We start from the raw sequence: 19,243 nt of genomic DNA on the forward strand, positions 1-19,243 counted from the left end.
AAGCAGATCCAAAGGGTGGTGTGATAATGGCAAAATGGGAGAGAGGAAACCAAATAAGCCCCCATAAAAAAACACAATGCAAAACTCAATGGGAGGTTAGCTTGCTCTTCTGTCTCCAGAGTATACTTTCCTTTTGCTTTTCTAAATAAAAATCCCTTTGTAGCTTTAACTCTCTATCAAGTCTCTCAACTAAATTTTTTCCTTTGAGAAGACAAGAACCAAAGAATTCCACAATCCACCACTCAGTAACATATATTTGCACTTAACAATGTGTAGCAAAAAACATGAAGCGAAAAATTGATAAAATTGAAATGAGAAATAGACAAACCTGTAATTACTCGTAGAGAAATTTCAATGCTCCTATCTCAGTTAATGAGCAGGTTGACAAAAAAATCATCAAGGATATAGAAGACCTGACCAACACTATTCACCAACTTTATGTAATTGACATTTAAGGAGTAGTCAATCCTACAGTAGAAGAATACCTACTTTCTTCAAGTGCACATGGAATACCCAACATTAGAGCCTGTATTCTGGGCTGCAAAAAACAAAATTAATGAATTTAAAAGAACTGAAACAATGCAAAGAATGATCTCTGACTATAATGGAATTAAACTAGAAATAAATAACAGAAAGATATTGGAAATAAATAAGAAATGTGTAAATTAAACAACACATGTCTAAATAATCCACTGTAAAATAGAAAGATCCTTGTGGGGGAAGAAGTTATATGGGAAATTTCTGTACCTTTCCCTCAACTGTACTGTGAACATAAAACTACTCCAAAAAAATGAAGTTGTAATACATTTAAAAAAAAATGAGAGACTCAAAGGAAATTTAAAGGATACTTTGAAGTAAATGACAATGAAAGTAAAATGTATTAAAACTTGTGAGGTGCAACTAAAGCAGTACTTAGCATTAAATGCTTATAAAGGGAAGAAGGGCCCAGACTAATAAGTGAACAACCTAAGTTTCCATATTAAGAAACTAGAAAGAGAAGAACCAATTAAATCCAAAACAAATAGAACAAAATAACAAAGGTTAAAAGCAGAAGTCAATGAAATTGAAAACAGAAAAACAATAGTAAAAAAATCCAATGAAACCAAAATCTAAACTTAGAAAAAATTATTAAAATTGAGAAATCATTAACTAGACTGAAAAAGAAAAGCAGAGTTAAGTCACAAACTACCAATATCAGGAATGAAATGTGATTATCACTACAGATTCTACAGACAATAAGAGAAAGGTAAGAATAGAATGCTGAACTCATATGACACAGACCAATTCCTTGAAAGAAATAAACTACCAAAACTCAATGAGAAAGAAATAGATAAGCTGAATAGTCCTATGTCTTAGGATCAACCAAACAGAATTTGTGCTTGTAATTTTCCAACAAAGAAAAATCCAGGCCCAGTGGTTTTTCCTAGTAAATTCTATCAAAAATTTCAGGAAGAACTAACACCAATTCTACTCAGTCTCTTCCAGTACATTGAGAAAGAATAAGGCTAGCATTATAATCATACCAAAATCAGACAAAGAAGAAAAAAAGTACAAGACAAATATTCCTCATGAACAGAGAGACAAAAATCAACAAATATTAACAAATCAAACACAGCAATGTATAAAAGGACAAAATGCACAACCAAGTGCATTCACTCCAAGGATGCAAGACTGGTTCAATACTAAAAAATCAACTAACGTAATTCATAAGAACATGAAAGAAGAGCCATATGAACATGTCAATAAATATAGTTAAAGTATATGACAAAATTCAATATCCATTTATGATATTTTTTAAAGCCTCTCAGCAAACTAGGAAGAGAAGGAAATGTATTTAAACTGATAAAGGGTATGTACAAAACAAAACCTATGGCTGACATTATACTTAATTGCTAAAACTGTTTTCTACCTAAAAAATAATAACAAAAGATATCCACTGTTACCACTTCTATTCAATATCATACTAGAAACCATAACCAATGCAATAAAACATGAAAAAGAAATAAAAGCCATGAAGACTGGAGAGAAAGAAAACTGTCTCTGTTAGCAGATGATATGACTATCTCCATAAAAAAAAGAAAGAAAAATCTAGAGCAAATCTCTTAGAATGAATAAATGAATTTAGCAAAATCACAGGATATAAGGTTAATTTGTAAAAACCAAATGTATCTCTATGTACTAATAATAAATAATCAGAAGGTAAAATTTAACAAAAAAGGTTATCTGTTTCACTGAAGAGGATATACACATGGCAAGTGAGCACAAGAAAATATGTTCAACATTATTAGCCATTTGAGAGATACAAATTTTAACTACACTGAGATATTACTACAACCAATCAAAATGGCTAAAATAAAAAATACTGACAACATCAAATAACTGACAAGAATGAGGAGAAACTGTATCACTCACATAATTGCTGGGGTTATGTTAGCATAAAATAGTGCAGCCACTCTGTTGTCTTGGGTGGTTTCTTTAAATACTAAATCACAACCACCATACAACCTAGCAACTGCCCTCTTGTATATTTATGCCAGAGAAATGAAAACTTATGTTTACACAGAAATCTGTGCATGAATGTTCAGAGAAGTTTTATTCATAATAGTTCAAAACTGGACCCAATCCAGGTGTCCTTTAATGGTTGAATGGTTAAACAAGCTGTGGTGCCATCATACCATGAAATGCTGCTAATAAAAAACAACAAACTGGAGGCGGAGCCAACATGGCGGCGTGAGTAGGACAGTGGGAATCTCCTCCCAAAAACATATATACTTTTGAAAATACAACAAACACAACTAGCCCTAAAAGAGAGACCAGAAGACGCAGGACAGTGGCCAGACTGCAGCTACACCAGCGAGAACCCAGCGACTGGTGAAAGGGGTAAGATACAAGCCCCGGCCCGGCGGGACCCGAGCGCCCCTCCCCCCAGCTCCCGGCGGGAGAACAATAGGCAGAGCGGGAGGGAGACGGAGCCCAGGACTGCCGAACACCCAGCCCCAGCCATCCGGGCCAGAGCGCAGACACAGTATATGCCCAGGGGGCCCTGGATACTGGGAGAACAGGGGGTAAGACCTCAGAGCGGGTGCTGAAGCTCATGCCCCTGTGACAAAGAAAAGCGGGGGCTTTTTGAAAGTCTTAAAGGGACAGGGACTTAACAGCTTGACGGAAACAGCCCAGGTCACAGTACAGCAGCTGGAAATTACAGGGAAAACCGGGTGCACTAACCCCCTGGGCAACAGCTCTGAGACCCCTCACGGAGGCAAACAGTCAAGCAGCCCCCCCATCCATCACCCCACCGGGCGCTGCGAAAGCAGAGAAGCAGCCTGAGACAAATTCCGCCCACAGAAAGGGAAATTTCTCCCTCCCGGCCAGGCAAGACACAAAGACCCACTCTACACGCAATTACCCAACACAAGCCACTAGGGGTCGCAGTTGCCCCAGTAAAGAAAGGCCAGTAGTAAGTGAAAATTTTGGCCCTCCCAGCTGACAGTCAATAGCACCTGTCAACATGAAAAGGCAAAAAAATATGATTCAGACAAGACTAACCCAGACAGCTTCGGCATCTGCTACATCTTCCCCTGAGAAGGAATCTGGGGAGATAGATTTAGCCAGTCTACCTGAAAAAGAATTCAAAACAAAAGTCATAACCATGCTGATGGACTTGCAGAGAAATATGCAAGAACTAAGGAAGGAGAATTCAGAAATAAAACAAGCTCTGGAAGGACTTCAAAACAGAATGGACGAGATGCAAGAGACCATTAATGGACTAGAAAACAGAGAACAGGAACGCAGAGAAGCTGATGCAGAGAGAGATAAAAGGATCTCCAGGAATGAAAGAATTTTAAGAGAGCTGAGTGATCAATATAAAAGAAATAATATAAGAATCATAGGCATTCCAGAAGAAGTAGAGAGAGAAAAGGGGATAGAAAATGACTTTGAAGAAATAATTGCTGAAAATTTCCCCAAACTAGGGGAAGAAATGGCCTCTCAGACCACAGAGGTACACAGAACTCCCATGACAAGGGATCCAAGGAGGGCAACACCAAGACACATAATAATTAAAATGGCAAAGATCAAAGACAAGGACAAAGTATTACAAGCAGCCAGAGAGAAAAAAAAGGTTACCTACAAAGGAAAACCCATCAGGCTATCATCAGACTTCTCAACAGAAACCCTACAGGCCAGAAGAGAATGGCATGATATACTTAATGCAATGAAACAGAAGGGCCTCGAACCAAGACTACTGTATCCAGCACGAATATCATTTAAATATGAAGGAGGGATTAAACAATTCCCAGACAAGCAAAAGTTGAGGGAATTTGCCTCCCACAAACCACCTCTACAGGGCATCCTACAGGGACTGCTCTAGATGGGAGCACTCCTAAAAAGAGCACACAACAAAACACCCAACATATGAAGAAGGGAGGAGGAGGAATAAGAAGGGAGAGAAATAAAGAATCATCAGATTGTGTTTATAATAGCTCAACAAGCGAGTTAAGTTAGACAGTAAGACAGTAAAGAAGCTAACCCTAAACCGTTGGTAACCACAAACTTAAAGCCTGCAATGGCAATAAATTCATACCTTTCAATAATCACCCTAAATGTAAATGGACTGAATGCACCAATCAAAAGACACAGAGTAATAGAATGGATAAAAAAGCAAGATCCATCCATATGCTGCTTACAAGAGACTCACCTCAAACCCAAAGACGCACACAGACTTAAAGTCAAGGGATGGAAAAAGATATTTCAAGCAAACAACAGAGAGAAGAAAGCAGGTGTTGCAATTCTGGTATCAGACAAAACAGACTTCAAAATAAAGAAAGTAACAAAAGACAAAGAAGGACATTACATAATGATAAAGGGCTCAGTCCATCAAGAGGATATAACCATTATAAATATATATGCACCCAATACAGGAGCACCAACATACCTGAAACAAATATTAACAGAACTAAAGGAGGAAATAGAATGCAATGCATTCATTCTAGGAGACTTCAACACACCACTCACTCCAAAGGACAGATCCACCAGACAGAAAATAAGTAAGGACACAGAGGCACTGAACAACACACTAGAACAGATGGACCTAATAGACATCTACAGAACTCTACATCCAAAAGCAACAGGATACACGTTCTTCTCAAGTGCACATGGAACATTCTCCAGAATAGACCACATACTAGGACACAAAAAGAGCCTCAGTAAATTCCAAAAGATTGAAATCCTACCAACCAACTTTTCAGACCACAAAGGCATTAAACTAGAAATAAACTGTTCAAAGAAAGCAAAAAGGCTCACAAACACATGGAGGCTAAACAACACGCTCCTAAATAATCAATGGATCAATGACCAAATCAAAATGGAGATCCAGCAATATATGGAAACAAATGACAACAACAACACTAAGCCCCAACTTCTGTGGGACGCAGCAAAAGCAGTCTTAAGAGGAAAGTATATAGCACTCCAAGCATATTTAAAAAAGGAAGAGCAATCCCAAATGAACGGTCTAATGTCACAACTATCAAAATTGGAAAAAGAAGAACAAATGAGGCCTAAGGTCAGCAGAAGGAGGGACATAATAAAGATCAGAGAAGAAATAAATAAAATTGAGAAGAATAAAACAATAGCAAAAATCAATGAAACCAAGAGCTGGTTCTTCGAGAAAATAAACAAAATAGATAAGCCTCTAGCCAGACTTATTAAGAGGAAAAGAGAGTCAACACAAATCAACAGTATCAGAAATGAGAAAGGAAAAATCACAACAGATCCCGCAGAAATACAAAGAATTATTAGAGACTACTATGAAAACCTATATGCTAACAAGCTGGGAAACCTAGGAGAAATGGACAACTTCCTAGAAAAATACAACCTTCCAAGACTGACCCAAAAAGAAACAGAAAATCTAAACAGACCAATTACCAGCAACGAAATTGAAGCGGTAATCAAAAAACTACCAAAGAACAAAACCCCCGGGCCAGATGGATTTACCTCGGAATTTTATCAGACATACAGGGAAGACATAATACCCATTCTCCTTAAAGTTTTCCAAGAAATAGAAGAGGAGGGGATACTCCCAAACTCATTCTATGAAGCTAACATCACCCTAATACCAAAACCAGGCAAAGACACCACCAAAAAAGAAAACTATAGACCAATATCCCTGATGAACGTAGACGCAAAAATACTCAACAAAATTTTAGCAAACCGAATTCAAAAATACATCAAAACCATCGTACACCATGACCAAGTGGGATTCATCCCAGGGATGCAAGGATGGCACAACATTCGAAAGTCCATCAATATCATCCACCACATCAACAAAAAGAAAGACAAAAACCACATGATCATCTCCATAGATGCTGAAAAAGCATTTGACAAAGTTCAACATCCATTCATGATAAAAACTCTCAGCAAAATGGGAATAGAGGGCAAGTACCTCAACATAATAAAGGCCATCTATGAAAAACCCACAGCCAACATTATATTGAATAGCGAGAAGCTGAAAGCATTTCCGCTGAGATCGGGAACTAGACAGGGATGCCCACTCTCCCCACTGTTATTTAATATAGTACTGGAGGTCCTAGCCACGGCAATCAGACAAAACAAAAAAATACAAGGAATCCAGATTGGCAAAGAAGAAGTCAAACTGTCACTATTTGCAGATGACATGATACTGTACATAAAAAACCCTAAAGACTCCACCCCAGAACTACTAGAACTGATATCAGAATACAGCAAAGTTGCAGGATACAAAATCAACACACAGAAATCTGTGGCTTTCCTATATACCAACAATGAACCAACAGAAAGAGAAATCAGGAAAACAACTCCATTCACAATTGCATCAAAAAAAATAAAATACCTAGGAATAAACCTAACCAAAGAAGTGAAAGACTTATATTCTGAAAACTACAAGTCACTCTTAAAAGAAATTAAAGGGGACACTAACAGATGGAAACGCATCCCATGCTCATGGCTAGGAAGAATTAATGTCGTCAAAATGGCCATCCTGCCCAAAGCAATATACAGATTTGATGCAATCCCTATGAAACTACCAGCAACATTCTTCAATGAACTGGATCAAATAATTCAAAAATTCATATGGAACCACCAAAGACCCCGAATAGACAAAGCAATCCTGAGAAAGAAGAATAAAGTAGGGGGGATCTCACTCCCCAACTTCAAGCTCTATTATAAAGCCATAGTAATCAAGACAATTTGGTACTGGCACAAGAACAGAGCCACAGACCAATGGAACAGACTAGAGAATCCAGACATTAACTCAGACATATATGGTCAATTAATATTTGATAAAGGAGCCATGGACATACAATGGCGAAATGACAGTCTCTTCAACAGATGGTGCTGGCAAAACTGGACAGCTACATGTAGGAGAATGAAACTGGACCATCGTCTAACCCCATATACAAAAGTAAACTCAAAATGGATCAAAGACCTGAGTAAGTCATGAAACCATTAAACTCTTGGAAGAAAACATAGGCACAAACCTCTTAGACATAAACATGAGTGACCTCTTCTTGAACATATCTCCCCGGGCAAGGAAAACAACAGCAAAAATGAACAAGTGGGACTATATTAAGCTGAAAAGCTTCTGTACAGCAAAAGACACCATCAATAGAACAAAAAGAAACCCTACAGTATGGGAGAATATCTTTGAAAATGACACATCCGATAAAGGCTTGACGTCCAGAATATATAAAGAGCTCACACGCCTCAACAAACAAAAAACAAATAACCCAATTAAAAAATGGGCAAAGGAACTGAACAGACGGTTCTCCAAAAAAGAAATACAGATGGCCAACAGACACATGAAAAGATGCTCCACATCGCTAATTATCAGAGAAATGCAAATTAAAACTACAATGAGGTATCACCTCACACCAGTAAGGATGGCTGCCATCCAAAAGACAAACAACAACAAATGTTGGCGAGGCTGTGGAGAAAGGGGAACCCTCCTACACTGCTGGTGGGAATGTAAACTTGTTCAACCATTGTGGAAAGCAGTATGGAGGTACATCAAAATGCTCAAAACAGACTTACCATTTGACCCAGGAATTGCACTCCTAGGAATTTACCCTAAGAATGCAGCAATCAAGTATGAGAAAGATCAGTGCACCCCTATGTTTATCGCAGCACTATTTACAATAGCCAAGAATTGGAAGCAACCTAAATGTCCATCGATAGATGAATGGATAAAGAAGATGTGGTACATATACACAATGGAATACTACTCAGCCATAAGAAAAGGGCAAATCCAACCATTTGCAGCAACATGGATGGAGCTGGAGGGTATTTTGCTCAGTGAAACAAGCCAAGCAGAGAAAGAGAAATACCAAATGATTTCACTTATCTGTGGAATATAAGAACAAAGGAAAAACTGAAGGAACAAAACAGCAGCAGAATCACAGAACTCAAGAATGGACTAACAGGTACCAAAGGGAAAGGGACTGGGGAGGATGGGTGGGTAGGGAGGGATAAGGGGGGGAGAAGTAGGGGGGTATTAAGATTAGCATCCATAGCGGGGTGGGAGAAAGGGGAGGGCTGTACAACACAGAGAAGACAAGTAGTGATTCTACAACAGGTTGCTACGCTGATGGACAGTGACTGTAAAGGAGTATATAGGGGGGACCTGGTATAGGGGAGAGCCTAGTAAACAAAGTATTCGTAAGTATTCGTCATGTAAGTGTAGATTAATGATTAAAAAAAAAAAAAATGCAGTTCCTATGTGGTGACCTCTAATGAGTTCTACACAATGATATAAAGGACATATAAAAGTGTAGGCAAAGGGTCTGTTTGTGTTTATACAGAGGATCAAAGCCTAATTTGGCTACCCCGAAAATGAACTAAGAAACGATATGAAAGAGAACTTCCAACATCAGCACTCTCGGGAAGACTCATGCCAGAAGATGATCATCAAAAAACCCCAACAAAGATCCACGCACTGCTACAGCTGTAGATGCACTCATCCCACCAGCTCCTGGACTTGCCATGGGAATGAAGGAGATATCTAAGCTGGCCTGTGCATACAGTAAAACAACAAATTTGACTGGATCTATACTGTTGGAACTCAACCAAGAATTAGGAGAAGTGCAAATTGTAGCGCTCCAAAATCTTACAACTACAGACTATTTACTGTTAAAAGAACATATGGGATGTGAACAGTGCCCAGGAATGGGTTGTTTTAATTTGTCTGATTTTTCTCAAACTATTCAAATTCAGTTAGATAATAACCATCATATCATTGATAAGTTTTCACAAATGCCTAGGGTGCCTAACTGGTTTTCTTGGTTTCACTGGAGATGGCTGGTAATTACAGGTATGCTTTGGTTATGTAACTATACTCCTATTATGTTAATGTGTGTGCGCAATTTAAGTAGTAGCTTAAAATCTATACATGCTGAAGAAAAAAAAAAAAAACAACAAACTGTTGACACATGTCACAAGTTGGGTGAGTTCCCAGGGAATTATTCTGAGTGGGAAAAAAAACAATTCCAAAAAAGCCACATGTATATGATTCTATTTATATAAAATTCTTAAAATGATACTTATTGTCAGAAGTTGCTAGGGGTTAAGGATGGGGTGTAGGGAGAAGGTAGGTATGGCCATAAAAGAGACATGTGAAGGATCACTGTGGTGATGGAAATATTCTGTATCTTGACTGTGTCACTGTCAACATCCTGGTTGTGATATCACACTACAGTTGTGCAAGAAACTACTGGAGAAAAGTAAAACCCACACAAATCTTTCTGTATTATTTCTTACAACTGATATTTAAAAATATCAGTTACATATAAAATATTTAATTAAAGGGTAATTTTTAAAAGTACCATTTATAATAGTATGAATAAAAATAAAACACTTAGGTGTAAAACTAACAGAATATGTGCAGAAACCACATTGTGAAAACTACAAAGCACTGGTGAAGGGAATAAAATATCTAAATAAATGGAGAGTTACATCACGTTCATGGATTGGAAGAATAAATATTGTTAAAATGTCAGTTTTCCCCTAATTGTTGTATATATTGAATGAAATCCCATGTAAAAATCCCAGTAGGATTATTTGTAGCTATTGACAAGAGCATTCTAAAATTTAAATAGAAGTAAAGCAATTAGAATAGGCTGAACAAATTTTGAGAAAGAACAAAGTTGGAAGACCTTACAATATCTAATTATATGACTTATGATAAAGCTACAATAATCAATATAGTGTGAACACAGATACATGAGTGGAACAGAAGAGTCTAGAAATAGACCAACAATTTCTGTAAATTGATTTCTGGCAGGGCTGCAAAAGGAATTCAATGTAAAAGATAGTCTTTCCAAGAAATGATGTGGCAACAATTGTACAACCATATGCAAAAAAAAAGATTCAACTTGGTACTTTCCTCACACCATGTCCAAGAAACTAACTCAAAGTGAGTAACAGGCCTCAATGTAAAACCTAAGACTATCAAAACTAGAAAGAAATAGAGGAGAAACTATTTGTGCCCTTGAGTTACATAAAAAAGTTCTTAAACACCAAAAACATGTTTCATAAAAGAAAAAAACTAATTGGATGTCATTGAAATGTTAACTTGTGCTCTGCATAGATACTACTAATATAATGTAAAGGTACTTAATGGACAGGGAGAAAATGCAAATCACATGCTCGACAGAGAACTTTTATTTGGCATATATAAAAAGTCTCAAAGCTTTCAATAAGAAAACAATCTGCTTTTTTTTAATGGGCAAAATATTTGAACAGACACTTCCCAAAGAAGACATATGTATGAAAAAAATGCACTGGAAGAGATGCTTAACCATCAGTAGATATGAGGGAAATGCAAATTAAAACCAGAGTAACATACCACTACATACCTATTAGAATAGCAACAAGTGAAAAAAACTTGACAATGCCACACACTGAAAGGACACAGAGCGACTGGAATTCTCACACATGGCTAATGGCAATGAAACATGGCACATCCACTCTGGAAAATAGTCTGGTAGTTTCTTATCAAGTTAAACATACACTTGCCAAGCTTTTCCACTCTTAGGTACATACATAGTAAAAGTGAAAACTCAAGGTCACACAAAAACTCACATGTAAATGTTCATACCAGCCTTTGTCAATAACCATTCCAAACGAGAAAACACTCAAATGTCCTTCAGTGTGTGAATGGATCAACAAACTGTGGTCCATCAATACAATGAAATACTACTGAGCAATACAATGAACAAACTTTAAACACACACACAGCATGGAAGAACCGAAGTGCATTATGCTAAATGAAGAGCCAGACTCAGCCAGAGGTTACATGTTGTATGTCCTATATATTTCTCAGAAAAGGCAAAACTACAGGGATAGAGAACAAATCTGTGGTTGTTAAGATTTGACAGTGTGACTATACAGAGGCAGCAAGAAGGAATATTCTTAGGTGATTACGGTGGTGGCTATGCATCTATGATTAAGGTGATTCAATGCATCTGTCAGAACTCATAGAACTGTGCACCAAATAGTGAATTTTGGTGTACTTTAATTAAAAAATAAATTTATGCACACTCTATGTATATATTGGACTTTTGTTTTAAAGAAAAGTAGATACATGGTCCAAAGGTAAATACCAAAATACTAACATTGATATCTCTGAGTGATATTTTTCTCTGTAATTTAAAAATAATTTTGTAAAGAATATGATTTTTATGAAATCTGATTGTATATGTGAATACACATATATATACATATACATACATATATTTGCAATCTTGCTGTCTCTGTGTATGTTTCTGTGTAAGTATGAAGTTCTGAGGTAAATACAATCTTGAAGCACTAAAATGCTAAGAGGCACAGAGAATTGGGGATAATTAAGATGGTATATATTTTTCTTCCTTATGGCTTCCTGTGTTGTATAAATTTTCTATAATTCTATGCATTGCCTTTGAAATTGAATTTTTAAATTATAGACCAGTCTGGCAGGTCTAAATATAAGTTCCACATGAAGGGGCTAGACGACTGTCTGACTTTTTAGAATTCCATGCTTCGAAAGTCCTGTAATGAACACATCCCGTTTTCTCAAGCTTCAAAACGGCTGTATCTTGCCACTTTGAAAACTCAAGCAATTTCTTGGGTTATTCTTGATTAGCATTATCTTGATCAAGCCTATCAAAGCTATATTCCACATCTTCCTCCGCTCCACAGTGGATATGATCAAGGGGTCTCTCAGGTTCAAAGAAAGCTCTGTGCTCACTGTACTCTGGCAGGACCACCCTGCAAATAGGAAAAGGGCCCTTAAACTTCCAGTCACAGGCTGCTAGACACGAAAGAAAGCTATGTTGTTACAGAATCCAAAGCGGTTAAGATTTTTCCAAGCATTCTTGGATCACAGGAACATTTGATTCAATATGGAAAATTGTACTATTGTTCACACTTCCACAGACCATATGACATTCAAGGAGAACACAGAGAAACAAATGAAAACCCTCAAGGGCAGCTACCAATTTTGCTAAATGTTATACCAGACATGGGGGATGGTGGAGTTGGGAAAAGAAGTGACCTCAACCAGTGGTCAGATGACTTTCTGTAATTCCAATAACATTTGGAACTAAGAAAGAGAATGGGTGATTATATCATCAACTATTTCCCCGACTGACAAAACCAGGCCTCTATTTTCTGTTACATCCAAAAGAAACACTTTCAAAGAGAGTGAAGAGGATTCTATGCAAAGTATTATACTCACAATTCTTCCCTCAGGTTAGGAAACAGCATTGTTTAACCCTTAAAGTTTATGTGCACATTTTAGAGTGAAGTCTGATTCTACTGAAAAAAAAATCTGCAGTTTCACCTTCCTTGTATAATATCCAAAAAAAAAAAAAACCCCACCTAATTCTGTTCACTGAGTACTCAATGAACTACTGGCCTTCACATGGCACTCTGTGGTTTTAACTGGCAAAGCTAAGTACCATAGTTACATAATGATATACGGAATATCTTCTCAAGATATTTTCTTTCCTATTTCAAATTAAGCCATAAACTAGAGTAAAGAATATTTTCTTCTAAGTAAGTATATAAGCAAATACAAGACAAAGTTAAATGCATTAGTATACTTATGCTCTTTCTAATATTTTTTTAATGTCAAAAATTCTTAGCATGTCTAAAAAAAATGCATCCCCCAGGTATACTTGACCATTTCCTGCTCTTTGAACACGCCAAGCTTTTCAACATCTGAGCCCTTATTTATCCTACTCCCTCTGTGGTTTTCTTAAATTCTTTTGCAACACAGACTTAGATAACAAAAATAACTACCTAGGTTATATTACCTTAAACCTCTACAAAAATGCCTTCATCCAGGCGAAATATGATCATGTCTTTGGCTTTTATAAAATCATTGATTTAAGAAACATCAACTATAAGAGTATTTTTATATATTCTGCTAAAAACATCAAAGGCATTATCTACTATGTTATCTGATGGCCTTTATATGATGATCTGTATGATAAATAACCTTGAAAAGTCAGTGGCTGGAAAGAACAGCACTTTTCTTCATAAATAGTTATGATTCCTTTATTCCAACAACAGGAATAATGCAATCAAATGTGTATTCCTTTTCGCCTTGGTTGCCTTGAAGATTAACCAAATTTTTTTTTCAATTTCAATAAATAACCTATTCCTAGTGCCTAATTTCTCTCTTATTTTAAAGCTGTAATTTTTTACATGTTTTTTAATTATGTCACAGTAAAATATGTCACCTTAAATATGTTTAAATATGTTTTATACGTAGTAGGCAGAATTACTATACTGAACTTGTGGTCCTACAAAGTATTCTGAAACAGGAACAGTGTGACCTAGAGCAGCATTTATTGATTTGGAATGTGCAGAGGAATCACTTGGGGGTCTTAATAAAATGTAGATTCTGATACAGAAGATTTTGGTTGGACCAGAAGTTCCACATTTCCAACAGGCTCCCAGATAAGGTCACTCCTGCTGGTCCTCCGACCACACTTTTAGGAGGCAGGATCTGAACAATGTTCTCACCCACGCATGAATGGAAAGTCAGTACAGGAGAGAAAATGAATATTAGAGGAGCCCTAAGAGATGATAAACCTCAAAATGATGAGTACCAGAAACCAGAGCAAATGGGTTAGTCATATTTCTTTTTCAAGCTTTCAAAATCAAAACGTCTTAAATCCAGTATCAGTATTAATTTAATTTTTTATAACAAATCTCCAGTTCACATTTTTCAAAGAAGTTGATTCTAACTCATGTGTTAGACATTCTACCATATACACCTGAATAAAAGCCTGGTTGATACATTTCAAATATCCCTATTATTTTGAATATTTTAGGGGAAATAGAACAAGAAAAGAACACTCATTGAAAACTTGGGAAGAAAAGTTTCCATTTATTCAAATGTTTACTAAATACCTATAATACTCCAGCACTACTTTGAGGCCTCAACATACAGTTGCTTTTCTCTTCTAATTTTTTTATGTTGGCTTTGTTCTTGATTTTTCATGTTTATTATCTTTGGGGGCAATTATTGCATAACTTTGGGAATTATGTTTTAGGGAATAAGTGAATGAATCTGCATTATTTAAAGAAAGTTTATCAACTGTATATTGGTTAAGGGAATATTTGAACATCAACTATTTGTACATTTAAGTTAGTTTAAATTTTCTTTCTTTCCATCTTATTTTACTTCCAATTAAAAGTATTCCTTTGGCATGGGATGCTGCATACCGATAGTTTCTAAAATTTTTCACAGTAAAGAAAAGACCTATTTTTTCCAATGGTGTTCACTTTTTAATAGATTTTCACATTGCCATTGTTACATGTATGTTTCCTCCACATAGTTTCATGGATGCAGTAGGCAAAAAACTGTACTTTGGTGAAAGCTAAAATTAACCAATTATCTAACATACATAAAAAACAATCTGAATCATCACATAGGTACATTTAACTTTTTGTTTTTTTCTCAGAGGATTTAAAGCCAAATGTACTAGTTTTCTATTGCTGCTGAAACAAATTATGATAAATGTGGTTGCTCAAAACATACCAATTTATTATTTTATAGTTCTGGAGGTCAGAATTCTCAAATGAGTCTCACTAAAATCAAGGTGTCTGCAGAGCTACGTTCCACCTCAAGTCTCTGGAGATTTCCTTGACCTTCCTATATTCCTTGGCTCTTGGCCCCTTCCTCCATCTTCAAAGCCAGAAATGTTGCATCTCTCCTTCTTCCGGTCACATCTTCCTCCAACTGACTCTGCACTTCTGCCTACCCCCACTTTTAAGAACCCTTGTGATTGTATTACATTGGACCTACAGGGATAATCTGAAATAATCTCCCTATTTTAAGGTCTGCTGATTAGCAACCTTAATTTCCCTTTGCCATGTAACCTAACATATTCACAGTTTCCAGCAATTAGGATGTAGACATTTTGGGGGCCCATTATTCTGCCTCCCACACCAAGACAGTGCTCCATTTCCATTCATTATCTGGAATTTTCTTGAAGCACTTTAGGTCTCCACAGTTTTGAATGCTAGAACAAGAAGCTCTTGGGGATAACACTGTTAAGATTATTGAGAGCAATAACTTGGATTTCAGTTTTTAGCCATGAGATATGATTCTCTTGGAATGGCTCTCATACTCAAAGAAAGATATGGATATAGGTGGAATGGCCTCTGACACAGAACCATCCACTCCTGGGTGCATTAGCCTAAGAGTCCCTGACTTACATTCTGGTAAAATGATGCCATGAATATGGAATCAGACTGTAGCCACCAGGATAAATGTCCTGACTCTCTGCAGTCCAAGTTGGCTAGAAAAAGGTCCTTCACATTAAAGTTCTGAGGAGCTAAACCCTCTTTCAAAATTTCTCTGAGTTTAAAACCATTAAAATTGTCCAAGGTACTAAGTAATTAAGTTCATTGTTTTTTTAATGCAAAAAAATGAAAAATCAAATGGATAAATTATAGTAGCTTGATCTTTTCATGTCATTATGAAGGACTCACAGGTTGGTTGGTTGACAGCTATACAAAGCTTAAGCTCTAAAGACTCCAAATCTCTAATAGAAGTCAATGACACATAGCATGAGTGTTTTTATGAACATGCTCCAGACATACTTTCTTACAAAAACTCTTGATTAAAGATAATTATTATATTTCCATCAGAAGCCACAAAGAGTAAAAAGTTTGAATGATTGGCTGTCGGCCCTATACCAGCTGAATCTAAACATGAAACAAAGTAAATGTTTTCAATTTGAATTTATGGCCTGAATTCTGATAGGCAAAAGTGTATTTGTGGCGACTATTCTTTAAAACAGGCAAGATTAGTCATCAAATGCTAAAATACAAACCGTGTGAAAGTTTAAGTACAGTCAACTTGGCTCTACTACAGTTTCATGTGACATCAAGGTTGTTTACTGTCTCGTGAGCCTTGTTTTTTAATGCACAGTAAGCAAAGCCAATATGAGTAGTCAACTCTCCTCGGTTAGCCAATAACCTCGATTTCTACCCCTCTCACCTGCTGACCCCTCCTTGCTCCCCTTAAACTATCTAATGCAAAGGTGATTCTGAGAACTGTTCATAGTTCCTGGGGCTCTGGTCGGGTCTCCTTCAGTATTTTAGCTCAACACTGCTCCTGAGGAACACAAAAATGGGCCAGCTCTGAGTAAGACCTGACAGAGGAATGGGATAAGGTAGTAATCCAAGAGGAATTTTGTTCACACGGCCCCTAACAACATTCTGAAAAACCTATGCACATATCTTAAAAATAACACCTAAACACATTTAACATAAATTTAAACATTTGAAAAAAGGGACATGATTTCTAACGTTCTGATACATATTTATCAGAACCTCAGGGCTACAGATTTCACCCATTTCAATCTATGGAAAATGTCTGCTTTATAACAAAGTTGGCAGGGCCAATCCTCATTGACAGCCAATCAACCCAATAAGTCTTTCTGTCAGAACAAGTCTGACTTCATGTTTCAGTCAAATATGAAGATAGTCTTGGTGACAATCATCTATCTTCTGAATGCTAAAAGGAACAGATAAACATGGCACAGAGCCTTGTCATGGGCTGGTTCCTTGGATGAGGGGAGAAAGAAAGGAGACCTGGCAGGCAGCACCCATGTTTGGAGGCAGATCAGTTTCAAGAAAGAGATGGAAGATGAGGATCTGAAAACTGAAACCCTTGAAACCCTCTATGCCCTGGGAAATCTTGGTGCCCTACAGTAAGGGCACAGTTTGGAAACTGCTGTGAAAAAATACTTAAGTTCCCCTGAAAGTATCTAACATGATACAAATATAAGGTGGTATTTCTAAACAAAAAGACTCTGGCTGCATTTCTTTGAAGAATCCTAAACCTTTAGAAATATCTTAAAATTGGTATCCAGTTTTCTTGGTCAAAATGGAGGGTCAACAATTAGCTATTATAATGTTGCTTATGTAGCCAACCTTGTGTAGAATCCTGGACACACACTTCTGGTGTCCCAGGAATTGGTTCCACAGTTTTCTCTAGTCTTTTGAACTCCGTGCTTTTGTTTTAACCCTCTGCCCAGTCTTAGCCATCTTTTAGTGTGTGTTTGAACCAGTCTAAATTAGTCACCCTTCACCCTGAAGTTCCTGGTTTCCACCCCATGGCACTTTGCGGCCTTATGCTCATGTTCTTATTTCTCTGGCCCTTCAGTGCTAGAGTGGATACACACACACAAATACAAAACGAACCAAAAAACAGTTGCAACTGCCAAAGCTATTATGTTGTGCCAATAAAGAAGCTGCTTATGCAAACTACTGCAAATTTTCACATGGGAAGAAGGGTGTAAAATCACACTTGTAACGCAGTTGGAAAATCTCTCTCCCTTAATGTTTCTGGGAGGAAAGGTTGGAAGTAAATTACTGACAGTGGGCAAAGAACAGATGCAAAGAAGACAACTTTATTAGGCGCTTTCTCTTCTTTATGAGGAAATTTTGGTCCTTTCAGAGGAAGCTCCAAGTAATTCGACAAACCCGTTTTCCTTCCGTTGCTGCAACTTGATTCCACGGTGGGTGCTCTGAAAGGCACCTTGGGGGCGAAGGGGTCTGAGGCCGTTCATGATCAAGGTCGTCCGATCCATTTGCTTAGTTGAGAATCTTTCCGTGTCACCGCTTAGAAGCAGGGCAGTGTTCCCCTCGAAATAGCCCACCTCCGCTTGGCTGCGCCCTACCTCCGCCGGTGCCCCAGCGACCAGGCAACGCTGGATGCGGGGCAGCCAGGCCTCTGCACGCGACCGCCGGGGGGGAGGCGAGCGCGGCGTGGGCGCGGGAGGCGCGCGGGTGCTCTCCCCGCACGCACACAGGCTCGCGGGCAGGCCGACGGGGAGGGGAGGGGGCCGCCTTACCAGATCAATGAACGTCAGGAACTTCCAGCTCCCGCCGTAGGTCTGATGCGAGGGCATTTCGATGGCCTTGTAGTTGCACAGGATGGAGCAGTAGGACAGCAGGATCGCCACCCGCAGCACCTGGCAGGGGACGAGCGCCATGTTCGCGCCGGGCCTGAGGCGGCGCGTCGGCGGGGAGGGAGGCGGTTGGCGCGGGGCGCGCGGGGCGGCCGCGGGGAAAGCCGGGCGGACGGGGCGGAGCGCGGCGGGCGGCGGGACCGCGAGCGCGCGGGCGGCCTGCGCGGGCGGGGCGGTGTGTGCGGGCACCTCGGGCGGCCGCAGCCGGGCGGGCGGCGTGGCGTCAGCCGTTCCGTCACCTCCGTCATTCTCCTGCGTTCGCGGGGCCCCGGGAGACCCTGAGGGCGGGTGCAGGGCCGCGCCGAGGTGGGGGAGCCCGAGCCGGCGGAGGGGCCCCGGGGCCGCAGACGCCTCCTCCAATGGCACCGCGGGGCCCTGGCGGCCGAGCAGTAGGCTGCGCGGCGCAGGAGGGCTGGTGGAGACGTGAACGCGGGGGGCAAACGGCGCACCGCCAGCTCTCGAATGACTTCGCTTCATTTTGGACCCAACTGGATTTTTAGTGTTACGGGGATTTTTAGTGTTAAGGGTACTGCTAATCACTATGAAATTCCCTTATAAATTCCATTCCAGTGGGTACACCGCCTCGCAGTGTCCCACAGGAGGCTTATGATGTCAATGTGTAATATAACAAGACGGACTATGAACTTTGGACAAGAGGTTTATAAATAAACGGTTATTAAGAAAGGAGTGCCAGATATCTGTTTCTCCTTCTAGAGTGCATTTGGCCCCAAAACAAATCA

At 38.8% G+C, this 19,243-nt stretch overlaps 1 protein-coding gene across 7 annotated transcripts in view; it reads right to left on the reverse strand.

The window, feature by feature from the left end:
- AIG1 (androgen induced 1) overlaps window positions 1-19,016 on the reverse strand; it is a 232,399-nt gene extending 213,383 nt beyond the window's left edge. For 5 of the 7 annotated variants that reach the window (XM_036906830.2, XM_036906829.2, XM_036906828.2 and 2 more), the window contains exons 1-2: window positions 18,693-19,016; window positions 18,387-18,506 (exon numbers count right to left, since the gene is read on the reverse strand). In XM_036906830.2, coding sequence (XP_036762725.2) covers window positions 18,387-18,506; window positions 18,693-18,980 — 408 coding nt within the window. In that variant the 5' untranslated portion in view covers window positions 18,981-19,016. Of the gene's footprint in view, window positions 1-18,386; window positions 18,541-18,692 lie in introns of all 7 variants that reach the window. The other 2 variants (XM_036906834.2, XM_036906833.2) reach the window with 1 other exon arrangement.
- Between the last annotated feature and the right edge of the window lie 227 nt (window positions 19,017-19,243).

Source organism: Manis pentadactyla, chromosome 12, assembly GCF_030020395.1.
Source record: "Manis pentadactyla isolate mManPen7 chromosome 12, mManPen7.hap1, whole genome shotgun sequence".
In the NCBI taxonomy this organism is placed as follows: Eukaryota; Metazoa; Chordata; class Mammalia; order Pholidota; family Manidae; genus Manis; species Manis pentadactyla.